The 27,475-nt window shown below is 38.7% G+C and overlaps 1 protein-coding gene and 1 long non-coding RNA gene across 7 annotated transcripts in view; both read left to right on the top strand.

Moving 5' to 3' along the window:
* synrg (synergin, gamma) overlaps positions 1-27,475 on the top strand; it is a 47,376-nt gene that overhangs the window by 3,087 nt on the left and 16,814 nt on the right. For 3 of the 6 annotated variants that reach the window (XM_082181009.1, XM_082181008.1, XM_082181007.1), the window contains exons 2-16: positions 2,214-2,254; positions 2,424-2,548; positions 2,650-2,777; positions 2,855-2,960; positions 3,897-4,008; positions 5,724-6,026; positions 7,963-8,238; positions 9,540-9,614; positions 9,713-9,909; positions 11,485-11,724; positions 11,808-11,944; positions 13,288-13,406; positions 13,691-13,753; positions 14,754-15,713; positions 24,661-25,206. In XM_082181009.1, coding sequence (XP_082037135.1) covers positions 2,214-2,254; positions 2,424-2,548; positions 2,650-2,777; positions 2,855-2,960; positions 3,897-4,008; positions 5,724-6,026; positions 7,963-8,238; positions 9,540-9,614; positions 9,713-9,909; positions 11,485-11,724; positions 11,808-11,944; positions 13,288-13,406; positions 13,691-13,753; positions 14,754-15,713; positions 24,661-25,206 — 3,428 coding nt within the window. The remainder of the gene's footprint in view (positions 1-2,213; positions 2,255-2,423; positions 2,549-2,649; positions 2,778-2,854; positions 2,961-3,896; positions 4,009-5,723; positions 6,027-7,962; positions 8,239-9,539; positions 9,615-9,712; positions 9,910-11,484; positions 11,725-11,807; positions 11,945-13,287; positions 13,407-13,690; positions 13,754-14,753; positions 15,714-24,660; positions 25,207-27,475) is intronic. The other 3 variants (XM_082181012.1, XM_082181011.1, XM_082181010.1) reach the window with 2 other exon arrangements.
* On the top strand, positions 15,720-21,400 carry LOC309507021. The gene is made up of 2 exons (XR_014208997.1): positions 15,720-18,957; positions 19,405-21,400. It is a non-coding gene; the product is annotated as an uncharacterized lncRNA (long non-coding RNA).

The raw sequence follows: 27,475 nt of genomic DNA, 5'->3' as shown, positions 1-27,475 counted from the left end.
TTAGAGTCGGACGTGTATTATTTTCAAACCCAATAGAGCATTATAGGGATAGTTCACCCAAAAAATTGTCATTGATTATACCCTCATGTTGTTCCAAACCCATAAGACTTGTGATTTCCATAAGATTTGTGTTTCGAAGATGAATGAAAGTCTTACGGGTTTGGAACGGGTGAGTAATTGATGGCCGAAGTTTCATTTTTGGGTGAACTAACCCTTTAACGCCCCTGACATTTCATTTCCGAGCTCACTGGACACTTCTTATGAACACTTTCATATAAACCTGCCAGAAGCCACGTATTATAATTTTGCAGTAATGTCACCACATGCACGTTTTTCCAGTGAGTCTAGTTTGGAAGTATTGAGTGTTACTGGTTAATGCAGTGGTTTATGATTTGTCACATTTATTTATTTATTTTCGTAGGAAAACTTTGTGGAAAAAACAAAATAGGAAGGAAAACTTCACATTTGTCGTTGATATTCCAACAGGAGATATTTTGCAGAATGTTAATGCTGCTTGTTCCCTTGCAGTAGAAGCACACAGAATGCAGGTTTGGGGTTAATGATGTATAAAACCAACAAACAAACAATTATTGACTTTAAAAAAGTCAATTTTTTTAATGTATATTCAATAATTTACTAATTTTTACCAGAATTTCAAATTTTGTCAAATTTTAAAGCTTTTGTCAGCAAATAATTATATTAAATTTATTTATTTGAATAAAGCTAATGTATTGACAGCCCTAATACCTATTAATAAACAAGAATATATATTAGAATGAATATGTACAAGAAATATGAGATTTGAAAGCTTTGATAGAGATATGATTGTTTTGTTAGCAAAAACAAAGAAACTCATTTATGAATTGAAGAGTCAAAGATTTCCTAGTTTATTATGATAAACACTTTGCTATATAGCTAGCATGAGATGGGATATTTGGTGGAAGTCCAGTGGGAAAAGCAGTTCTTCAGTATATCACTGGGTTTTAGATAGAGCTAATAGCCTGTTCAAGCATTGATATCTTTGAACTGAAAAATGGTTCATAACTGTTTAAATACGTTTAAATGCTACTTGATTGTGTTGATTTTATATATTGGTTTGCAAATGTATTCCTTATAAATAGTTTTATTTCTATTGTGCTTATACCAGTTTATCTTAACTCTGCTCAATATTGTTAGACTTAAGAGAGAAAATCTTGAATGGACTATTATTAGGTGAATGGCTCAGCATAACGTATTAGACAGCCATTAATATGCTGTATCAAAGCTGCTGTTTACATGTTTCTCAAAGACAAAAATCCTGTCAGAAAAGCTCAATCTCAGGTTTTGTGGCTGTAACCATGTTTGCTCATGGATGGATGGATGGATGTTGGCAGTAACAGTTTAAAATGGTGGATAAATGTGATCTCCCCACCCTGATGTCACAGCAGATCTCTCTTTGAATGTTAATCTGCCTTAATCCAGTGTTTTTATTTTTTTCTCCTCCCTCTGTTGTATCACAGTCTCTTTGAGCGCTGTAAAGCTGTGAGCCTGCAGGCAAACAGATGCAACACACACAGACAGATCGCTTTGTGCCAGAGAGCCTCAGTGGAGTGTTAGCCCACATTTCATACTATTACAAAAGCAAACAAAACAAGGCTAACTCTCGATGAGTTACTTTTACTATTAAGACCCCAAATATTATTATAATTTTTTTTGTGTGTGTGCTTTTTCAGCCGAATATGTTTGGCTGCCAAAATGTCTGTTTGTGAAAATTTTGGCAGGTGCAAAGTCTTTAGCTAGTACCACAAATTTTCATTAAAGATGAGCCATGATTGTTTTTACGTTTACTGTTGTAGGATCTTCCTCTGATCATAACAATATTTGCAAAATGCTAATTTTATGCTTTCATTCCATAAGGAAAATGAATCTATTTCTGCTTTATTGTAATGTGTTTCTTAGCTGTGAAAACAGTGTAAAGAAGGGCCAATACTGGAATGATTTTGATTTCCTCTGTGGGGCAATAACATGAAGAACCTTCCAGAATAATGGACTTCGGCTGTTTTCATAAATGTTTTCTCAGTTGAATGATTGATTGGTTGCCTTTAGTCGTCTCTTGAATGTGGAGGGCGACAGAGTAAAGACATTAGCTTGACACTGAAATGAGCTTCAGGGGTTTGAAATGGGCAGCCTGGTAAATGACTACATATTGAATGTGCCTGTCTTTTCTGTTTTAGTTTTATGTACCCTGTCGGAGGGGGTATTGGACCACCGCAAGGTAAGCTTGCTGACATTTTGCCTCTATTTTGCATCTTTCCACATTAGATCATTTTGTATTGGATACGTTTCTCCAATACAACATCTTTTATAACATTTAAATACATTTTTTTGAATGGTTTTACATTTGTCATAAAAATTGACATTTTTAAACTGTTATTTAATGTCAGGAATGATGCCCATGCAGCAGCAACAGCAGCAGGGCTTCCCCATGGTCCAGGTCATGCAGCCCAACATGCAAGGCATGATGGGAATGAATTTTGGAGCACAGATGCCTGGTGCCATGCCAATACAGGTCTGTCCTGTTTCTGTTTCTGTCCAGACATGCATTAAAAATAACAAATGTGGACTCCAGAATCGTTAGATGTCCTAAATATCTTTCTCCCGTGTTTCTAGGGCGGGATGGCAATGGGCATGCAGACTCCCGGGATGCAGTTCATGGGTCAGCCTCAGTTCATGGGCATGAGGGGCCCGGGGCCACAGTTCCCTGTGGACATTCAGAAGCAGATGGCGGAGGAGCATCAGTAAGGCTTTACATATTCCCGCTGCCGGAAAGTTGTTTGCATGCCAGAACTCGTCTCTGATTATTGTGTGTCCATAGAAAACGTCTGGAGCAGCAGCAGCGGATGCTGGAGGAGGATCGAAAGAGAAGACAGTTTGAGGAGCAGAAACAGAAACTGCGTCTACTGAGCAGCGTCAAACCCAAAGTGAGCAAGTCAACATGACATAAACAAATGATCATATTTACTTTCTAAATATTAGGCCTGTGGTTGTGATTATTAGAGTAATAGAGTAAAATGTAGAGTAATATGCAATGATAGTAAAAATGAAGTGATGCTTTTAAATATGAAATTAAAACCGCCAGTAGGTGGCGGCAAGTCACTGTCTTTATGAGTGAGTAATTGATTGATTCATTCGTTCAGTAACGAAGCAAGTGGCTGTAACTATGAATTCATTGAATCATTGAATCTCACGATTTGTTCAAAGCCGCAGATTCGTTCACAATCGCTGCTGTGGCTTTCGTTGGAGCTATTATTTTGTTGCAAAAAAATATTGACAATACTGTTTAAAATGAACATCACTTAATATTAATACCTTTCGTTTGTTGAAATGTATAAAATCAATGTCACATTTGCAATCGTGTGGATATTCATATAATGTGATCAAACAGGAACTCATACAGGGTATATTTTTGCATCGAAGAGAGTTTGAATTTTAAATCTATCTCTATGCACAGTCTGTGTCTGTATTTGTTCTTTGTGCTAGTAAGTGCAAAAGATGAGGTAATTTGATCGGATGTCATGTATTTACGGCATTTTACCTGCCAGAAATACATGCTCAGTTTTAATGTTATTTTTAGTTGGGGTAGAATTAAATGAATGGCAAAACTCAGCATTTTTTTCCGCGTACCCCCTTCTGTCTGCGCACCCCAGTTTGAGAGCCACTGATTTAACCTAATCATGATTATTGTCCACTTTATATTCCAATCATAAATTGCCATCCAAATAAGGTATATGATAGACAATATAGCTGCAGGAGAAGTTAATTAAAATAATGAGTTATAATTGCTGCTGTATCACTGTCTGTCTTGCTATATACTTTTTCTTGCAAATCAACTCCTCCAAACTTCTATTTTTGTACAGACTGGGGAGAAGAGTCGTGACGATGCCTTAGAGGCCATCAAAGGAAATCTGGATGGGTTCAGCAGGGATGCCAAGATGCATCCAACACCGTCTTCACAGTCTAAGAAACCAGGTACATCCAGTGATACGTTCCAGCTGCCTGACTGCCTTCCGGCCATTTGCCTTTCAAGTCCCTGCTCATGACGTCAAGGGTCACAGCTCAGACAGCTTTTGACAAGTCCAGAGTGGCTGTCAAGAGCAGAAGGACATTACCAGGGACACACTCACACACTGTTAAAGGGATAGTGCTCCCCAAAAATAAAAATCCTGTCATTTACGCACCCCCGTTTCTTTCAAACCCAATGACGACTTGTCCCCCAGTGGAACACAAAAGGATGATTTTGAAGAATTGTACTGGATGCTGTTTTTGTTTGTGCTATTTTATATATATATATATATACAGGTTTGGATTGTCATGAGGGTGGGTAAATGATGACAGAATTTTCATCCTTTAAAAGCATTTCTGCTCTCTCAACACAAACACACCACACCTTTTTCATTGAGCCGAACAGCTGTTTTCTTCCCAGCAGCCACCAGGAGGCTCTCCAGATTTTTCCACTGAGTGTTTGCTGTTTCCTCATCCTCCATATAACACATCCTCCACCTTCACACTCTTGCAGTTTCACCCCTCACACCTGGTCCACCTGGGTCCAAAATTAACTTTTTGCAACCCCTGCAATTTGCAGGTGAATTAGAAAAAATAAACTGGTCAAATTCTTTATCACCGGCTAAAAAATTCAGTTTGAATGATTTAATGTGAAGTTTGGGGTCAGTTTTTGACTTTGTTGAAGTTTTTTAAAAGTCTCTTATTCTCAGGCTGCATTTAATTGGTCAAAAATACAGTAAAACAGTAATATTGTGAAATGTTATTACAATTCAAAGCAACTTTTATATATAAAATTTTTTTTTATTTCTGAGATGACCATGTCTTCACTGTCTATTTCAAACAATTGAATGCATCCTTGCTGAATTAATGTATTAATTTATTTTTTAAAAAATATCACTGATCCCAAACTTCTGAATGTTTTTTTTTTTCTTAGTAGAATGTTCTTGGATTTGAATTGCATGCATGTCATCAGTCAGGTCAGATTGTCGTTCTTAAAATTGGACCTAAACCATGTCTTTTTTTGAGTTTGTTGATATAAGCCAACTGGCAAAGTAACTGTTTAATCTCTTACCAAAGCCAACTTTTACTCTGATTTGGTATGAACGTTCACATCCTGTTTTATCGTGTTAATGTGACATATTTTTGAGCAAAACAGGTCAGGATATTAAATAAAAAAATGTGGGCAGTAATTAATTGGATGGTGAGAAGTCAATGTTCCATGACAGAATGAGAATGCAGTCAGAATGAGACTTTGCTCAAATAATGCTTAAATATCTATTTGGGTTTTGTATAACATTATCCATCAGCATGGATGGCCTAAGTGATGTTAGCAGAAAAGGAAAGACGAGCATTTTCTTTGGAATAACATGCACCGGTGAATCATTCACAGTAAGACCAGAAATGAGTGTCAAGTAAATGAATAGGATCAATTTTGATTTTAATTTTGGACCCTGTCAGTAGTTGTTTATACATTTTTCATTTTAATACAACAATTCAATATCCATTGACATTTTCATTTTCATTGAAAGGTTGAGTTTGTTTTTGTTAACACCAGCACCACACCTAATGAAATTCAGTACCTTCCTGTTGTTCTTTGTAAAACTGTTTCTCTTTTTTTTGTGTGTGGTCATAACTCATGATGTGCGTTGTGTCTGTTTCACTCTCTTGTTTGGTTTTTGCAGACTCATCGCCATCTCATACCTCTGTCACCTCTCACTCGCTTCCTCCTGCTTTCCCCGATGACGACGATGAGTTTAGTGACTTTGTGCAAGGCCCCGTTGATGCCTCCTCTTCTTTCCCCCCTTCATCCCTCCCTCCATCCTCCCCTTCACTAAGAGCCACTCAAGTTAGCCAGCCATTAGAGTTGGGGCCTGGCCAGCATCCCCCTTCCTCTCCTCTTCCTCACACTGTCCCTTCATCCCTCCCTGTCTCGCCTGTCATCCAACACTCTTCTGTCATCTCCAGCTCCCAAACTGCATTCCAAGGTAACGCCCCTCTCACAATCGCTCTTTTTCTATCATACCATCACTTGTTAGAACACGTACCCATGGGTCAGATGCCATAACTACACAAGGGCCGTTAACACAGAACGCTTTTTTCCAATGCGCTACTTTTCCATAGTTTTTCTATGTAAACGCTAGATGGACGTGTATGACCATTGTGCTCACGTATTGCGTCTATTGTATTGCAGCAACGAGTGCCTCGTTTTTAAGACGCCGTGTCAAGATAAAAATATTCAACTTTTACACGCAGCGCCACTCATCAATGTCAGTTCCAAAACAGTGGACCAATCAGAAGACCCCGGACGCGGGGCAAGCGTTGCAACATTTTGTGTACTATGACAACTGTTTTATTTGACTGGAACTAGCTTTAGCTCTTGATGGTATGCCCTGTATTTATATCTGCATTGGAGGATGGGGTGAACCAAAATGGATCTCGGTCCTGGCGTTCTGACACAGTTTTTATTAGGGTCAAATGCCATAGCTGGTGCAATTTATTTTCTTTTTTTCCCTTGTCAATAGTATCCATCTATTCTGCTGTTTAGCTATTTTTGTTATTGCATCACGTCTCGAAGTGCATCTCAAAACCCTTGCGTTCTGTGCTGTATTTTTTTTTTTTTTAAACCATTCCCGAGCGCTGCATCTCGCGTTTTTAGATGCAAAGATGCGTTTTGTGTGAACGGCCCCTTAGTGTTTGTTTCTCCGTTGTAGCCCATTTGAAGTTTCGGATCGGTAGATTTTTTTTTAATGTTTTTGAAATCTCTTGTTCTCACCAAGACTGCACTTATTTAATCAAAAATAGTGTCATGTCATATTGTGAAACATTATTACGATTTAAAATATTTTCTATTTTAAAACGTGCAAATGAATTGTTCTTTTGACCTGGTGTTTTACAGTAAGCTAGTTGATTGCGTTCTCAAACCAGTTCTAATTTCGAATGATCATTCACATTTACAGCTCATGTAATGGGCTCAGATAAAAAGTTGTGTACAGTAAGTTGGGTTTGTATGCGCCAGCCAAGCAACTCTTATTGAGATGAATGTGAATGTTAACAGATACCCTTCTCCAGTTCTTGAGGACCTTTTTGCCCATAAACGCTAGCTTGCTGTGTTCTTGACGTAGAGTCAAAAGTCTGTCGGGGTTTCTGATTCAGATATGATGGTCACCATCTGTGAGATTTGCACTGTGATTCTGACTCAACCGTCACCTCCCTTCAGTTTTGTCAGGTTGCAGATGGTGTCCCATATGCTCTTATAATTTAAGCTGGAGTAATATCAGAACACCAGCACATGCACACAATGCCGATTGTGACAGCGCCCTGTTAAGGCTCAAAGTGAAGCCTGCGTGGAAGTGTGTGTTTGAGTATTACTGGTTCAAAACAAGTTAAACTCTACTGACAGAATTTATGTCATGAATGATGTCTGTTACCACAGAAAATAATTTAATTTGGACTAGAGCATATCACAGACTGTGGCTTAATATTTTGTGATGTTAGCAAAATATTAAAAGCATTTAACATTTGCCAGACAATTGTATCATGCTTAAACATTTCTTGTTTCACCCCGGGCTTTGTGAAAGGGGTCAGTAATTAAAATAGTCAATATAAAGGTACATTTATTGTTAAAATGAAGCTGTTTTCCCACTGACATTGGTTACTTACCTGGCTCGCTTAGATGTTTGATCAAGTGAAGTGAAGCGGTTTAGTCATAGTTGGACATTATCTGTTTCAAAACCCAGTGAGCTTCCTTGTTGTATGCTCTCTTAGGCAGCCTCATATCTCTAATAGAACATATCTTGTATCCGGTGACTATGGATGGAACTGTCAGCAACTTCTTGTACATGCACATAGTCATGTTTGGTACTCATGGTTAAAATATAAGTTACTACAGTTCAATATGGCCTCTGTTCCTAACTAATTCAGGCCCTTCTCTGGAGGAGAAGATGTTCTCATCATGCGATTTGACATCTGGTAAGAAGGCCCAGGTTAGTTTTAAGCCACGACAGGCTCTGTCTGAGCTGAGTCCGAGAGCTCAGGTCACAGCCCAGTTTCACAGCAGTACCAGATCCCGAAACTGGGCCCAAACCCAAGATGACTTCAATTCAGCCTTCATGACAGGGATGCCTCCTGAGCCTCTCGCCGCAGCTCAGTCGCCCCCTGTGACAGACAGCCCGCCCGTCCAGCCCACTAATGTCAGCGGTGAGAAAACATCTGGTTTCAGTCCCACCTCTTTTCCGAGCTTCTCAAAATTAACACCGCTTGCAGCTCGAGACTTCCTGCCCTGCCTCTGTTTGCTAATCATTGAGATGTGCTTGGTTTAGAAGGGCTGATTTCTTATCTTGTTCTTGTTATAAAAGTCTTTATTGAAATCTTAATGTGCTTATACCTAACAGTTCTCAATGAATCGCTGAAGTAAGATGAAGGATTTGGTTACTTGGATGGTAATGCAAAGCCAAGGCATTAAACAGGAGAAAATGCATTAGCCTAGATGCTTTACCTTTGAAGACAATGTGCTCTTGATGAAATATGTTCAAAGACTAATGGGAAAGTAGAATAAGATAAAGATGACTTAATGAAAATCTCAACTGGATGAAGAAATCTTCTGAAAATCTTCTACCCGCAGCACTTCTTTCTGTCCTGGAAATCTTACTAATGGTGCACGTGATTAAAAAACAAATTGTGCATGTGCGTGATTTAACTCGTATATGCTGGGCTTCATCTCTTAGCAGGGTGCTATATATTTTTTTTCCCACTTCTATGGGATTTTCCCCTCTTCACTCTTCCTTATTTTCCAATTTACCCGTAATGATGATTCTAGATTTTTCAGGGTAACATGTCTGTTTAATCCAGAGGTGTCCAATCCTGCTCCTGGAGGGCCATCTTTCTGCAGAGTTTAGCTTCAAAACTCTTGCTGGACATTTCTGGTAATCCTGAAGACTTTGATTAGCCTGTTCAGGTGTGTTTAGTTAGGATTGGGGCTACCCTTAGTTGGAAGGTGGCCCTCCAGGATTAGGATTGGATACTCCTGGTTTGGTCTGTCAGCTGAGCCCACTGGTTTCGTTAAGGGGGACCTGTTGGATGTTTAACTACTGATGATGCTTAGTTGGAGACTTAATGGCTGTAGCCTCATTTTATCTGTTTGCCTAATTTATTTCACCACAGGACAGTTTTAGCATAGTGTACACAAATTGGCAATGCAAATAATGAGATGAGTGTCAATGCTAGTACAAAGCTAATTCTTTGTATGTTTTGTCAATCTGTTTGTCCTGCAAACCCACCAGCTCTCGGCTCAAGACAACTGAGCTGACAGCAGAAACAGTGGGAGTCTTTAGTGTATCTGTGCATGGTGTCAGTAGTATATCCGCACTGGGCTTTGCCGACAGCAGGTGTGGGGGACGTCTGACTGTGTAATAATGACGTGGGATATATGCTTGATCAATCACTCTTAGCTTAATAGTCCAAAAACAACATCTCACTGTCTCCATGTCCATCACAAACAGGCGTAGGCGTCTACCCCCAACAAGACATGCAACCCATGGTGCCAGCCTGGTTGTACAATGACTCGCTCATCCCAGGTATAAACTCTTGATATCTTTGGCTTTCGTGTCATTTTGTGGTTTTCCAAGGTAAGTTTATATCCCTATATCTAATTGCAATTGGTTGCTCTTCACAGAGTTGTTCAAGAAGGTCCTTGACTTCACCATGACACCAGCAGGCATTGACACAGCCAAACTCTACCCAATTCTGATCTCATCGGGTCTGCCACGAGAAGCACTTGGACAGATCTGGGCCTTGGCCAACCGAACCACACCTGGCAAGCTGACCAAGGAAGAGCTGTACTCCGTACTGGCTTTGATTGGAGTCGCCCAGGTAAAAACTTTAGTCTCAAAGTCCAAAATTTCCAAAAATGGAATATGTGCATACTCTATTAGCTGGATCTTAAGGCCAGAGGTTTGGGGATCTCCTTATCTTCTCTTGCTACCCTTGGCAGCTACAGTCCCGTGAAAAGATACTGTAGCTCTTTCAGCAACTCAAGGGACCCTTCCAGTATTAATGCATTTGTTATGCAAATTTAAAAGCTCAATAAAGAGCCACTCTTCCAGAGCCTCTGTTTTGAAGAGCAATAAAAAAAGGAAAAGCTCTGGTGGATGCCAACAATGGCATTGAAAATGGAAGTTGACTTTAATGAATTTTTAGGCAAACAATTCAGACAGCCTCTTGGCAGAGGGAGAAATAGACATCTGGATGGAGAAGGAGGTCTATTGTCTGACAGCCCTGCTTTTTAATTTTGTCTCCCTGATGAAAGACGTGCTGTACATTCACCATTCCCGTTCGAGGCTTATTAAAGTGCTCTTGTCTAATAGCTCACTAAATCATTGTTATGTGTAGGGAGAATATCAGCTTTAATTGATTGTCTTATGTTTATAGCAGTGCCTCATACCTCAGCTTAATGACTGTCAGTAATCAGCGTTTATCAGTCGGCACTCAAAGATCTGTGCTACTTATCATTAATGATATCATGCTGCTTTAACGCTTCTTTTTATAGTTATTTGGCTAACGGGGGTGGTATAGTGTATTGCAGGAACCTTTAACTCCAATCCTGGAGAGCCAGTGTCCTGCAGGATTGACTACCAATGCCAAATTTTGCCCACTTGTCCGTAATTTCAAGTAATTATGAAAACCTTGATTAGCTTGTTCAAGTGTATTTGGATTAGGACAAAAATCAACAATCTTATGTCAGACTGTTTGATATAGATCCTAGCCTAAACTTTGATCCTATCATTCTGTTGACAGCTTGTAGGAGCAGTTACAATACATACAATTCCTGACACTACCAGAAATTCATCAGGGTCTAAAAAAAGTAATGAATTGGCTCTCTGTCACTCTTAAGCCCAAGGTGTACTTCAGTTTTTGTGTACGCTAGGGTATGCGTACAGTGCACATAGTGTAAGTTCGACCAAGTCGTCTTTACTAGGTGCAGACTGGGTCACTCAAGACTTGCACATTGGTTTATATTGATTGGCGAAGTTTCTCCTTTATGTGTCTCGTGTCAAGTTCCTTTGACTGTTAAACATTCTGTTGAACTGTAATTTTTAGGATACTGCTAAAAAAATGCTTTTATTCAGAAACATGTTTACATGGAATATTTCAGAATGTATTACCCAAATGTATTAGAGATTTTCTATCTTATGGCAAGTTGAAATGTTTTAGTGAAATTTTATGGATTGTGATATTGACCTTGTGTTTGCCATGTAAATGGCCTGGAATGCTAACATTGCGTTAAAAATATAATGAACAAACAAACAATTGACCTGACATGCCTGAAATTTGTCTTTGGTAACAAAATTGCGGCCAAATAATCCAACGTGAACCCGGTTTAAGCTGCTTTGAATGACTTACTACTAACTAAACTCCTTTGTTATATATTATGGTTGTATTCTCTAGAGTGGTCTTACAGTCATGAGTTTGGACATCCTGGGGCAATTCCCCTCCCCGCCTGTGCCCAATCTCCCCGCCATGGCTATGGCCATTAATGCTGTCCTGCCTCAGCACCAGCAGCCTATCATGACCCAGCCACCCGTGTCCATGGCCATGCCTGTCACTGCGCCACCTGTCATTGGAATGACCCCTAACCCGGCTGCACAACCACCAGCCACTTTCATCACCAACTTCCCTCCAGTTCAGGTTACCATTAGACACTTTATTACAGATAATAACTGTGTGCTGTTATCGCAAAACTGATTGATTGTTTCGTTGGCTTACTTCAGGCTACCAAGCCTGATGACGATGATTTCCAGGACTTCCAGGAAGCCCCCAAAGCTGGAGCTGGAGATGACTCATTCACAGATTTCCAAGGAGAGACAGGGGGAGCGTTCCCCAGCATGAAATCATCATCCCAGAGCTGGTACGATCGTCGCTTTTCATCAAGCTACTTCCTCATGAGTTGTGGCATATTGTTGCATGCCTGTGAAAGCATATTTTATACGTAATGCAAACAGCTCAGAGAAATGCATCGTAAAACAGCATCCTGTCATCTCTCTTTAGTAGTTTATGATATTGTTTTTATGCTTTGTTGATTCCTCCAGACTGTGGTTGCTCATCTGGAGCATGGAATCACACTCTGCTTTGTAATAGCTTGTAATAACCCGCCCGGCGCAACAATTAAACCCCTGCTTTCTTTTTTTAATGATCCCATTTCAATGGACAGCTGAAAATCTCATCCCATTTTATTTCTATTCACATCTGCACGATTTTATGCTCCCAGGGAAAAGATGGCGAAAGGCAATTATGGAAAGCAGGGAGTGAGAGGTTGGAAAGTGCTGAGTGCGGTGGCCTTCACCGGTCGATTGGCCTCACTAAGCACAAAAGATCCTTTGTTTTAGAAGAATATTTTGGTGCTTGGATGTGTCAGATAGCTCTCTAATTAAATCAGTGGAAATGAGAATGGTGAGAATAATACAGGAAGTGAGGGTGAGCACATCGGTGTTCTCCCGTGCCAGGAATATCGCTCTGTTATGAGGGAAGTGATCCAAGACGGAGGGGAAGGGGAAGGCAGAAACAGACTTTTTTTTAGAAGAGAACTTGAGCGGAAAGTACAAACTTTAATGACAATGGAAAATTAGCTTGGTGTCACTACATTTGAAAGAAAATATGTTTTAAGCCATAACTGTTTTCAACATTGATAATAAGGAATGTTTCTTGTACACCAAATCAGTATATTACAATGATTTCTGTAGGATAATGTGACTGAAGACTGGAAGTGCAGTTCCTTAAGAAAAATTATTTTAAAAACCGACCCCAAACATTTGAACGGAAATAATACATGCTTTTCAGTTGAGACATACTATCACTGAATTGTCTTGATATTAGACAGACACTAATATCACAAACTGTATGCATTTATGTGTAAACATTAACATTGAGCTAAATGTATTATTTTAAATTCACTTTCAAGATGTTGAAAAATCCTTTCTCATTTCTCAAAATCTAATCGATATAGTGTATCTGTCAACTTTAACATGCTGTTTTCAATTTGTTTTGATTTTGGACACTAAAGCCCTGTATGCAAATTAGGATTGTGCCCTAAGACTTCATGTGTTTAGTCTACAGTTAACAGCATCAAAGAACAAAAAAATCTCAAACTGAATATAATGTTTTGACTTGTAAACGTTTTAAAAACTTTGTAGCTTGTAAAAGCACTTTGATCGTTTTGTATTGACTCGTGTATGTTTTTTCTGCTTCATACAGTGTTCCTGCCATGCTGACTCCAGTGTCAGGATCTTCATCCTCCTCCTCCTCTGATAAATATGCAGTGTTCAAACAGCTGTCAGTGGAGCAGCCTGCAGAGCCCACAGCTCCTGTCTCAGGTAATACACACACAAACACACACACAGCTCTATACACCTCATTAGTCCTTTGAGGACGGCAGATCTCTCAGAAGACTGCTGTCATATCAGTTTAACTTTAAAGACAGATTCTCTTGTCTAAATGCATTTGAGATAAGACTTTGAATTACTGTGTGGCTCTCAGACGTGTTTTGCATAAATTTATCCTGCTATTTATCACCACCTTCCAGCTCCTGCTATATACAAAGCACACTTTACTGCCTCTACACACTGCCATTGTTCACTGTGTTTCTCTTTTGTTCTAGATTCAGGGGACAAATACAGTGTTTTCAGAGAGCTTGAGAAGCCTTCAGACAGAAAACCAGTTGGTAAGCAGATGCATGTTTGACAGCATTGTATACAACACAGATCTGCATTCACAAAATTATTTTTAAAACAATTTCACCAGCCTATAGTGTGTTTAGTTTCATGAAGGGCTCCATACACTGATGTAGGCATGTGTGCGTGTCCCTGTCTCACTAGAGCAGAATCCAGTGGGGACAGCTCTGAGAGAGCCAGTAAGTCCATGGTTGCAGTGATCTCTTTTCCAAAACTCCCATTCTGTTCTGAACTCTCTCTGCCTGTGATTCATTCTGTAGATCACAGCTGAAATGGAAAAGTTTGTCATCTGCGTGTCGTTCACTTCTAGTGGTCGATCAAAATGGGTTTTCATTGGCCCATATTGAGAGGGCGTGGGAGCTAATGACTGATATCATGCCAGTATTTGATAAAATGTAATATAGGGACTGCAAACGTGTTAATGACCTTAAGCAGTCCTGCAGTGTGCTGATATTTTTACATGCTGCAATTGACATGGTATGGCAAAATATCTGTCGATAGATTGCTGTCACGATATATACAGCCCTAGGCTGTCGGTACATTTTGTAAGTAACTTAATCTGCCAAGCGGGCAATCTCAAAATGGCCAAATATCTCCGATTAATTGTTGTGCACTTGTCACTTCACTTCAAATGAAATGAGAATGGATTGTGGTTGCACCTGAGTGTGTTTGTTTGTATGGTGGTGTTAATGTGCTGAGACTGAAAAATGCTGTTACAGTATGTGTGAGATATTCTATCAGGTTTATTTCTGTCTTCACAGTAAAAGTCGTTTCATTGTGCCACCATTTCATTTCAGCAGTCAAATGCAGCTTGTTAAGCATTGCTAATCCGTTTTTCTTCCTTGAAATGAGCCTGTGAAATGAGGCTTTGAGCGACTTGTAGGCTGTTTTGAAACTCTGTTTTGTGCCGTGCCACGTCTTTGTCCTTTGTTTTGGTGTGAAATGCATTTTGCCATGCTCTTCAATTGTTTTCTTTTTGTTTTTCCGCAGGGGAGGGATTTGCTGATTTCAAGTCTGTCAGTGCCGACGATGGCTTTACAGACTTTAAAACGGCCGACGCCGTCTCTCCACTAGACCCACCAGACCAGGCCAAGTTCCAGCCAACTTTTCCTCCTCCTTTCACTTCTTCTCAGTCTCTGTCTCATTCGCAGCCATCCTCTCTGGCTCAACCTAGAAATCTTCTCAACATGGCAGACCTGGACCTCTTCACGACAATGGCTCCTCCTGCTCCCACTTCCACTGCTGACTCCAAACTCAATCTGTTCCCTTCAGCACCTCCATCCCTAGTATTGCCCTCCACAGTCGCGAAACCTCCCAGTGTAGTCGGTGATGACTTTGGCGATTTTGCCCTTTTTGGCTCCTCCTCATCCTCTGAAGTAGCTCCTGCCACCTCTGTAGCAGGTAGAGGAGCCGGGACAGTGGTTCAGGACGACTTTGCTGACTTCATGGCATTCGGCAGCTCAAGAGATCAGAAAAGTGAGACCGACTCTGGAGACTGTGGCGGCGAGAGCCAGGCAGAGACGTCCCAGCAGCGGCAACAAATTGGCGGCGATAAGTATGACGTCTTCAAGCAGCTTTCACTTGAAGGTGGCCTGGCCTACGACGATAACAAAGAAAGTGGTGGGGGCTCCTTCTCGTCGCTCAAGAGTGACAATGACGACTTTGCGGATTTCCAGTCCTCCAAATTCTGTACGGCGCTGGGCGCGTCTGACAAGAGCCTGGTGGACAAAGTGGCCGCCTTCAAGCAGGCCAAAGAGGACTCTGCCTCTGTGAAGTCCCTGGACCTCCCGTCCATCGGGGGCAGCAGCGTGGGGAAGGAGGACTCAGAGGATACACTCTCAGTACAGCTAGACATGAAGTTATCAGACATGGGTGGAGACCTGAAGCATGTGATGTCTGATAGCTCCCTAGATCTCCCTGGTTTGTCGTCGCATCAACCCCCAGCTGCAGGTGAGGAATTAGTACGCTTGCTCTGGTGAAGTCTGGCCCACTCTGTCTTTCGCCACTTTCTCTATTTCATACATGCTCAGGCCTCTCAAAGGCTGAACAACCGCCCTATCAGACACCAAGTTGGAACACTGTATGTGTGTTCAGTGCGGCTGAGTTATAGTTACATATCAAAAACTTGCTACACATCATAACATGCCGTCATTCCCATCGAAGTTATATACATTTCCAGTTTAATCATGCACAATTGTAAACCTACAGTATTTATTGTTGTTTATATTTATGTATTTATTTATTTATTTATTTATTTAATTTAGCTTATGTATTATTAATTTTTACCAGTCAAACCTTGTGCTTGTGAATTTGAATCTCATAAGATTAGTATTATTTCTAACAGCACAATAACTGGTTTTATCAGCTCCTAGTGTTATCAGGTGATCAGGCAGTTACGGAAGCACATTTATATACAGTATTTAATGCGAATAGCTCGTGACTTGGTTTTCTCTCCTGTCGTCCGTCTGTTCATTTTGTCATTGTCGCCATCTCTCATTAGTTACCCAGTTTCCCTTGCTTTGATTGTCATTGTATCCAAATCACAAACCAAAGCAGCATGTAATCATGAAGAGCGCACAAAAACTGTTCACAATTTTAATTTCTTTCACGTTTAGGACTGATTGCCCACTTATTTTTGCAACTGATAAAATCAGATCCATTTGTTCAGTTGCCATAGTAATATCTACATCAGTTGCCATAGTAATATCTACATCAGTTGCCGTAGTAATATCTACATCAGTTGCTGTAGTAATGACTTACTGTAACACAATGACAAGAGAATGAGAATAGCTGGAACGGTAATGTGGCAAGAAAAGATTTTGGACAGGAAATTTGGAATTTTGCTTCACATGTCCATTCTTTACATCTGGACATAATGAACTCCGTGAGATGCAACACTGAGGCATTATGATAATGTCTAAAACATGAATTTGAAGGCATTAGTGTATTTTATACAATATGCTGTGTCTGAAATCATACTGTTAACTATATAGTGAATGCCACATACTGTAGTTTGCTTTGTGGGAAAATAAATATAAGTGAAAATAAACATAGTGATTTCTGACACAGGCATTATTGCACATTGTGTTTGACACTATGTACTTTTCCCAAAATTCCTAAAAATATATATTTTTTAATTTGATCCAACAATTAATTTCCAAAAATTTAATCAGATTTCGTATCATGTAGTTGGGATTAGATTAGTAAATATCGGATTTCATGCTTTTCAGACAGCAATTAAACTGATTGGAGTGGGATGTAACAAAAAAGGGCTTTTGGCGCAAAGCCAAACTTTATAATGTTCACATTTGACTTTATAATGTTCACATTCAAATCTTTGATTAGATGATTATGAGAAAGACAAAAAGATTATTGCACAAGATGGTAATATTCATTTAAATTCTGCAAACACAAGACATCTGGCTTTACATTCGTTCAGATTTTTGACTCTGAGCCATTTTGTGCTCATCAGAATTTCAAATGGAATATATGAACTGCCAGATTAATATGCTAATGACGCTGAAGCCGTTTTTCCATTGCAGGCAACTAGGTCTTAGCATGATAAATGAGCTTAACATTTCTCTGCTTGATCTGATCCACAATTCCACCTTCCTATCAAACCATATCACAACCTCTCTTGGTTATAAAGAACAGGTGTTATAGTTAATATCATTTTGGATACACTTGTTTTGCATGTAACCGTTCATCCGTTCATGTGATGGTTATCCGTGTTTGCATGTGCATGGAGAAACCTCGATGCCGTGCCTCAGTGCACTGCATACATAAGGAAAAATGACAAAGCACTACTTATTTAACACGAGTCATATCACATAAGCATGAACTGGCTGCCCTGTACTTGAGCTGCATACCTCAGGCATCTGATACTAGTCTAAATGGGAGTGCACATTGGGGCGCCAATGTAGTGAGATTTTCCCTTAGAGGCCTCGGTGACTGGCAGGAGCTCTTGATCGGCCGGTTTGCAATCAGCTGTCTTTTCCTAATGTCAGTCAGTCAGCATTTATTTACACTCATTCTCTGCTTCTCATGTCTGCATGAAATGCATCCCTCAAATGTGTGCTTGTGTTCCCTTGATCATTCATCGTCATCATGTATCAGGGTGAGAACACAGTCACAGTATTTCATTCAGTCAGCCGTCATATCAGCCCTCGTGTGCACAGACTGGTTGGAGTTGAGGAAGCACAGTAGGAAGAGTTCCCATACACTTGTGTGGTCTCACCAGAGCCAACAACCAGACCTGAAAATAATAGACTGCTGCTACATCTTGTCAGAATTTCTATATTTACACGTTTCTTACTAGTTTTTGACTAGTAGAAACCATTTACATTTATGTCAGACTTATTTAAGTTTGAAATGTAATGAAAGCTCTGACTTCTCAGATTTGACTCTTGTACCTTCACATGAAAGCGACTAAAATGACTGCAGATTCAATATGTGAAGGTGAGGTTTTCATCTCATAATTACGCTAATTCCAACATGACATGAATGCAGCAATAGACATTAGCCAGAGTACATGTATTTAGTAGCCGTATTTAGACTTGAGCAAATCAAGGCCGTGAGGGATGGAAGTAGTTTGTTCATTATGTTGTATTCTCTAAAGGTCTTAGGTCACGTTTAATTTTAGAGATACTTCGTGTATTTCTAGAGATGATATATCGGTACTATATTGATATTACACATTTTTCAATTTATCGGATTCGGTCGATATTGGATTTAATTCTCGTTTTTCCTGTTTTACATGTAGATCACCTTTTGCCATCATGTAATGCTAAAACGAAGATTATTGGAGAACATTTTACAAGAAAATACTATTTCAGCCATACAAAATTTCACCTTTTACATTTTTTACTTCCCATTTCTTTGTAATTAATTGTGAAATTTATTAGCAAATTTTTTCAGTGCACTAATTTAATAACAAATTTGGTGATGCATAAATTCACTTATAGTATTTTAAACAATTGATTGTAGTGTTTACAGTTTATTTAGGCAAAATAATATATCATTTTGATATCAGCTATTTATCCTTTTTGGCGATGAACATAAAAATCAAATGCCAGTATTGACCAAAATTTTAGTATTGGTGCATCACTATTTCCACAACCCAGTGTTTTCGAGAAATTTTGTTCCTCTCAATTTTCAGTTTCTTGTCCGCTGAATGTTAAGTAACCAGATATATGTGACCCTGGACCACAAAACCAGTCTCATGGGTCATTTTTTAAAAATTCAGATTTATACATCATCTGAAAGCTGAATAAATAAGCTTTCCATTGATGTATGGTTTGTTAGGATAGGACGATATTTGGCCGATATACATCTATTTTAAAATCTGGAATCTGAGGGTCCAAAAAAAAATCTAAACATTGAAAAAAATCGCCTTTAAATTTGTCCATTTATGTTCGTGATTGAGCTGCATCCTCTCACAACAATAAATGTTTTATGTATTTACGATAGGAAATTTACTAAATGTCTTTATGGAACATGATCTTTACTTAATATCCTAATGATTTTTGGCATAAAAGAAAAATCGATAATTTTGACCCATACAATGTAATGTTGGCTATTGCCACAAATATACCCGTGCGACATGTGACTGGTTTTGTGATCCAGGGCCACATATGTTTAGAATATAACATACTGAATGAACTGTAATTCCATCTGACGCGGCCTCATTTTCGTTTACGTCGTGTTAAACTTGCCTTCCACGCCGACTGAGGTCTGTAGGAATCCCTTTTGCCTTATCTAAATGAATTCTGTCATCATTACCTAAACCTTGTCAAACACTGTTGATTTTAGTTAGATCGTATACAAATGCTTCCAGCTCAGTTACTGGACACCTCTAGAGCCCCAGCATAAATATTGTAGCAGGTTGAGAGTGTTGGGTTTCCGAACACTTGCCCTACGCCCTTGGATGTGTAGCTAACCACCACAGAGTATCTCTTTTCCAGGCCAGAGCGCTTCTCGTGGTCTTTCCATGAGAAGGTGACTTTACTTCAGGTTTGTTGCGGTACGTGAGAGTCTGCATCTGCTCTCGTAGACCACACTGAAGGTGGAACTCTTTCTAACTTTGCTTTTCTATGCTCCAGTGTGTGCCAGCCTTCAATTTGTGAAATTGACAAGTATATACATGCAGTAAACAATTAGTAGGATTAGTCAGTTTTTCTGGCATACTAACAAAATAGGTTGTTTTTATTAAGAATGGAAATATATACATGCAAATTTAATAGTGTATTTTTATTACAGGAAAATAAGCTCTTATTTATTTTGAATATAGATAGACTTGATTAATACTCCTGATTGTGTTGCATTTATGCCAGAAAGCATATTATTTGTATTTATGAGGAGAACACTGCTTGCCGTGATATGAAATTGTTACCTTTTTGACTTGTGTGGGTCAAAAATGGCTCCTACTGAGATGTACAGGATGGCGAGAGAAAAAGGGTACTGTCTCTTTTTGTCGTTCTTTACCTGTCACTCAAACCAATAAATGCTCTGATAGGCTAGATTTATCTGGTTTCTTTTAACCCTTTGAGCACCTAATAGAGTGATGCCAACCCACGCCCATTTAGAAGAATTGGCTCCTGATTTAAGTAGGCTGCACGATTATGACAAAATATTGAAATTGCGATTAATAATTCTGATTGATAGAATTTAATTAAATACAAAAATATGGCATGGAGTTGCCCCAAACAAAATTATTATATGTAGGCTACACATCTAAATCAAAGAACTACAGAAGTCAACATTTGAAGTGGATCAAAAAAGTTGTCCTAAGACAAGAAGGGGTATTGTTCAAAATGTATAACTTTGATGAAAGGTTTTGATCCACTTCAAATGGTGACTACTGTATTTGCTTAATAAAATTAGATAAATACATCATTTTATAATTTAATTAATCATTTAATTATATTTGACTAATTAAATGGGAGCATTTTAGCTTTGTCTCTTGCTTCACTTGCCCCTTCATTCATGTGGACACTGTGATTGGTTACAAACTACCATACTCAATAGTTGTACACCCAAATTGAACTCTGTAATTGACGCTTTACACAATTAATCAGGGCAGACCTAAACGGATTCTCAATTATTCTTTTGATTAATTGTGCAGCCCTAGTTTGAAGTTTTGATGAGTTGTTGCAGGTGGTGGCTTGCCAATTTATCACTAAATTTAACAACGAGTCTCTCCGTAAACGCTCTCAGGTTCTCAAAGGGTTTTAATAAGCTGCATAAAACCAATATTAGCATCACCTTGATCTTTGCTTAAATGTTCTGTATCACCTTCCCTTATTTCTGGTTGCTTTTTCCTTTTATAGTCCAACTACAGTGTGTCTTTGACCAATGAGAACTAATCTAATCTTAATCTGTGAATGTGCCTTCTCAATGCTGGGTTCTGCATCTGGATTTGGGATTTTCTGTCTTGTTTTTGTTTCCTTCTCACTTCTGCTTTTTCTGACTTTGCATGCCCTTGTATTCTTATAATGCAAAAAAAAAAAAAAAAAAAAACTTTTTAATTGTTAGTTTGGCAAGACTATTGTAACAAGATCTTTCATGGAATTTTGTGACCTCTCTCTCTTTCTCTCTCTGCCAATGTTGTCGTAATAAATATGAACAATGGTACAGCAGACATGCGTGCCGTCTTGATTTCTCTCTCCATCCTTCAATCTTGCCACCCAAAGCAGATTTAGTCATCAGAATTATCACACTGCACCAGCTTCTTGTCAATTTCACAAATGATTGAGTGTGTGAACAGTCGTGCCCCGCTCAACTGTGAGGGAATTAGGTATTGTCATGCATATGTGATTGTTTTTTTTCTAGAGCTGCCAATCAATTATAAATTTTAGTGTTTTAAGTAGAATTAGGTGTTTTCAAATTTGTTAATTTTAATCAGCTTTATGCCCTCAAAATGAAGCCAGTTCCTGCTTATTTATCTGGATTTGAAATAAGTGCATGCAGTAGCTTCAAAGTGCACCGCACAATGCAGCATTGCAGTTCTTTTATCAGTCTGTCAGTGTGTGGAATGGATGATTGTATGGTATTGTGAATGATTGCACATCATCACTACACTGAAAGCCAGAAAATTGGCAAACATATCTCTTGGTAAGGCAGTCTAGTTGCGTCTTTAAAATGAATCTGTTTTGACTTTTTTTTATAAAAATGAAAGGTGCAGAATGACTGACATGGTTATTTTGACCTTCCAAAATGAAGTTTTACTTCTAGTAACAAATCAGAAAAGCATTCATCAATCCTCATATGCAGATGTCACTCACCCCAATCTAGTGAATAAGAAGTTGAGCGTTTCTTCCCCAGCTCAGAATGACTTCTGGATGTAGATAAGGACTCAGGAAACATTAGAGTGGCTTTGTGTGCCAGAAGTCTCTAGTTAATGAACCAGGGCTTCATCATATGATGATATCAGGAATAATTCATCATGACCAGGGAGCACTTGAGACCATCCTGAATCCGTAACCAATAGACAAAATGACACTTTCATTTGTCTGTTTTTTAAGCCATTTGTAAATATACATAAAAACAGCACAAACTTGTGTGATTGTTGAGTTAGTGTTTTGATAGTTTTGACCTAATGCATGAGGGATTAAACAAATAAAGTGGAAGTTTAGTTCGCAACGGGGTATCAAAAATTGGTATTGTGAAAGCTGTCATGCGGACCCCGGAGCGCACCAGGGTACCGAACCCGAGACTAACTCTAGCAGGTGGTCTGAGTTTGAACTGGAAATGTGTCGCGGTTCACAATTTGGACACTGGTGCACACTATTTCAGGAAGTAAAGTAACCTGCACATGCGTTTTAGACAATGATGATGTCATTAGTTCAACAAAACACATGTAGGGGTTGACCGTGGTGATGATTTAACTTTGATGATTTAACCTGCACCAGGGTTCGATAGAATCAAGTTGAATGTGAAACCAGACCAACGCTGTGGGAACAATTGCACTCGGACCGCAGCAAACGTGACCAGTCTGAAAGACCCCTAAGGCTTAATGATATGTACACGATATCTTTAATAATAATTACAAATCTTGAATTTGTAAAAAAATTTAATAAAATGCAATTTTAACTTCAAACTAATTTAGATAAAGGGGAGAGATTTAAAGACTGTTTGCCCCACTTAATTTTAAGCTTTCTTCTTTTATAAAGAAAGTTGAGGGTTCAACACAAGTTGAATCTGTATCACTGTCTTGCTGTTTATCACCACAATAAATAATTTCAACTCATTTGTCAGTTTGTAAAAAAAAATCTTGTGCACTATAATGCCATTTTAGTGGAAGTCTGTAGGGCAAAAGGTTGCACAGATTTTTTTTTTAATACATGTTTCAGAAATATGCCTCCAAAACTTACACATGCGTTAATGTGAGTGTTATAAAGCCGCTTATTCTAATCCAGTCTTTCAGCTGCTGACCATGGAAAGCTGGTAAACATGGTAAGTTTCACATATGTGGATATCAAAAAGGGACTTTATATCAGTGGTTCTCAACCTTTTAGACTCAAAGGCCCCCCGATATTGGCTATTTTTTGGTATTTCTTCAAAGCTGTTTGTTTTCAAACTTTTTATTGACCGAAACTAGGAGTGTTGATATATTTAATCATCCATGATTCAAGAATTGTGCTCAATTGAAGACAACAGTTATTCTGAGAGAAACTAAATATTTGTATTATTTGTTTTATTATATTCTAATATTCTAATAGACTTTTTTTATATCTTGTTTTTTAGCATTTAAATTTAGTTTGGAGTTTCATTTCATTTCAGACCCCCTATTGGCCCCAGCCTCCTGGTTGAGAACCACGGGTGTAGATTAAATAAAATCCGAACCAGAAGTTTATCAGCGTAGAAAGTTAGTCCCACCACTAACTGGGCAATTTAGACAACTTGACAGCCTAAATACACATTTTTGTATGGCCTTGCTTCATATACTTTTGAAAGTGTATTACTACTATAAATGCTGCTTTAATTAAATGCAGATTCTGTCAGTAGAGCTAAACTTTTATTGAACCTAGAACATCCTCTTCTACAATTATACAACAACAAGAAAGTACTTAACTGCTAAACTGTAATATAACTATAAATGTACTAAAATTTGTTAAAGGGTTAGTTAACCTAAAAATGAAAATGTCATTAATTACTCAACCTCATATTGTTCCAAACGTGTAAGACTTTCGTTTATCTTCGGAACACAAATGAAGATATTTTTGATGGAATCTGAGAGCTTTCTGTCCCTCCATTGACAGCTACGCAACTACCACTTTGATGCTTCAAAAAGTTCATAAAGAGATCGTAAAACTAATCCATATGAATTAAGCGTTTTAGTACATTTTCTGAAGAGACTTAATCGCTTTATATGATGAACAGATTGAATTTAGGCTTTTATTCACATATAAACATTGATCAGCGAACATAAACAGAAGCTCAACTGTACTTGCTTGACGCACGAGAACAAACCTCTTACTGAAGCTCAAACGTGCCGTGTAACACGAGAATGAACCTCATTGGTTCTCGCACGTCAAGTGAACATGCTTGAGCTTCCGTTTACCACAACTGATATGTGCGTTGATGGATGTTAATATATGAATAAAAGTCTAAATTCAAACTGTTGATCATATAAAGTGATCAAGTCTCTTCAGAAAAGTTGGACTAAACCGCTCAATTCATATGGATTAGTTTTAAAGCTTTAGAGTCAAAATGATAGTTGTGTTGCTGCCCTCTCTCAGTATTTCATCAAACAGATCTTCATTCGTGTTCCGAAGATAAAACCGAAGTCTTAAAGGTTTGGAATGACATGAGGGTGAGTAATACATTTTTGGGTGAATTATCCTTTTAAGACACTGAAACCTAAAAGTTCATGGATGTTCCATGTTGTCATTTACAGAGTCTGATGATTTGAAATTTGACCCCTTTGGCACATCTGCCGTCAGCAGTCTGGGCAGCTACGACTGGTCCGACAAGGACGATCTCCCATCTGGTCAAGGAAAGAAGCACCAGGGAGAGTCTCAAGGTGGACTGCCATCTTCAGCTGTTGTCCATAGGAAAGAGACATCTTTCGGGAGCTCTGAGAACATCACCCACACCACAGTTGCCAAGGTGACCACCTTCCCAATCGAAGACGGTGGCTCCACCGCTGAAAACCAGTTCGAAGCCTTCGCTGACTTTGGCTCCATTGAACAGGGCGGCCAAGATGACGACGACGACTTTGGTGACTTTGCCAGCACGGTTTCTGAGAAATCCGACTCCCCTCCTGGAATCACAGAAGCAGAGAGCAACCAGGGCGAAATGACAGATGAGTTTGGAGCCTTCCAAGGAGACAAGCCCAAATTTGGCAAGTCAGATTTCTTGAAGGCCAGCACACAGGCCAAGGTCAAATCCAGCGAAGAAATGATCAAGAACGAACTTGCCACCTTTGACTTGTCTGTGCAGGGTAAGTGTCATCACAATATTTCATGCTAAAATATTAGCATAACCGTAGCTGTATTATTTCAAAGTGCTGCGTCCTCCAGAGGACATTTGTCAGTCGCATACATTATCAAGGATGTCTCATTTCAGAAAAGTAACCATTAGAAAATGTACCATTATTTCTTGTAAAGTGTAAATTGTTGTCATTTCTTTTGACTTTGCAATATAATAGTTACTTTTCTGAAATGAGGCAGCCTCAATGACGTATGCGATTGACAAATGCGACCTCCGGAGAGACACAGCAAATGGATCTCAATCCCCAAGGGAATTTGTGCATGAAATCTGCATGCAAAATGTTTTTACAAACAAATCATGAGTCACCAATAACTTTTGTACAAAAATGTATTCTAAATTTACAAAACCAGTAGGAATAACTTAAACCACACGAATGCAAAAATCACATAATCGAGATGACTTAAAATTCATTATAATGCAATTATAATGCATGGATATTTAATCTTAAATATTTCTTAATAAACAGTGAAAGGGTAAGAAATGCTGCGTTATAGCTCTCTGTATAACAACACTGATACATGCATATACAGCTGCAAATGAGAGCTCTGTAATCTGGGTCTGTATAAAAGGTGTATATTGTGTTGGAACTGGTTTTGAGGAGTGCACACTTGCCATTTTTCAAGGATCTTGTTGCACGTGCTCAGAAGAAAACGCGTCTTTAGAGTAAGCATCATAGGCTCTCTGAGAGTGACGAAAGGTTGTGAAACTTGGTTTTGTGAAACACGAAAGCACGTTTTATGCAAATGACTAACCTTGGGCACTTGGTCGCTCATTTATAATCCAAATTCATTAACATTAGAATGAGGTTAAGAACAAGTTCTCTTGTTCCAGTAACAATATGGAAATAATCCACGCAATTATTTGTGAATGAGACCCAATGAGTGCATTGGATCCAGTGCATCTCCACAGCTGCATTCTCCCTGAAAGTCAACAGATGGCAGAGTGGCATCTGATGCACACGGCAATGTCAATATATAAACATTACCACCCGAATCCCTCATCACTTTGGTTTTTCATCCTCGCTCCCCAATAATGCATTAGCACTTACTCCATGAGATAAAAGCTTATTTGCCTCTTATTGATCCCCACCCACATCTGCCAAATTTCATTTGTTCAAACAAAAGAGGGTTTACTCCTCTGCCGACCTCCTATCAGACAGTTAATCTGAGGAGTGAGGTTTGTGCAGGAATGGGTTGGCGGCTGAAACCATGCCGAGACTGATGTGGTTCTCAGCGGGGGGGTGATTTACCTGCCGCTGCGTCACATGAGCTTGTTGTGCCGCTGTCCGTCTCCTTGCTTATGTGTGCACGGCATGCTTTTCGTGCCAGTTTGACTGTGTGATGCCTCATGAATAATGTATTTCTGTATTACTATGCTGCTCTTTTGCACATAATTATCATTTGTTGCAAATGAGGTGTTTGTGGTCTGTGTTGTGGCCCCACCGTGGATTAGCAATGACAGTTTGTGTGCTTCGGAAAGTTTTAATTATACAGCAGGATCAACAATTAAACTCATACATTAAATATAGAGCCAGTATGGGGTAAGATGTGTCATCCCCTTTGTCACATGATCTCTCTAAATATTTAAATGCATATGTATTAAAAATACAATTCAAATAGACCTCTTCTGTGAAGTGCATGTTTTTAATTTCTTTTTATAATTTTTTTCCAAGACATGTCGGGGTGGTACAGCTCATTAAAATAATTAAATTTTTGAACCGAAACGCTAAAGTAGTTTGACAATCCTATCATTTCTTAGAAAAAAAAAAAGTTTTAACAAAACCTTATAATTAATCTTTTTTTGATATTAGGTATATTATAATGATATATGTCCGCCAAAGTCATGTGGTGCGATCAACATGCATAAAAAATACCCATAATAGGAAATGACAAGGCAAGGTTTTACAAGCTAATGTTGTGGTATGACTCATGATGTGTTTTTATATTATTTACATACTGTTATAAAAATATTAACTAATTTAAAATATGAAAAAATACTATATTTTCAGTTTTCATTTTCATTTAAGGTTTAGTAATGTTTTTTTTTTGCAGTCTTAGTACTTCCAACTTGTTTCAGTCTTAGTACTTCCAACTTGTTTCAGTTTCTAATGTTTCTATTTCTAATTTGTTTGTCATGTAATATTTATATTTTATTTCAGCTTGATTTCAATGACCAAAAACATTTTAATGTTTTTTTTTTTTTACCTTGAATAATATACA

The sequence above is a fragment of the Leuciscus leuciscus genome, assembly GCF_965113295.1.
Source record: "Leuciscus leuciscus genome assembly, chromosome: 9".
In the NCBI taxonomy this organism is placed as follows: Eukaryota; Metazoa; Chordata; class Actinopteri; order Cypriniformes; family Leuciscidae; genus Leuciscus; species Leuciscus leuciscus.
The sequence above is the reverse complement of the archived record's forward strand: the minus strand, read 5'-3'. Positions and strand labels throughout refer to the sequence as shown.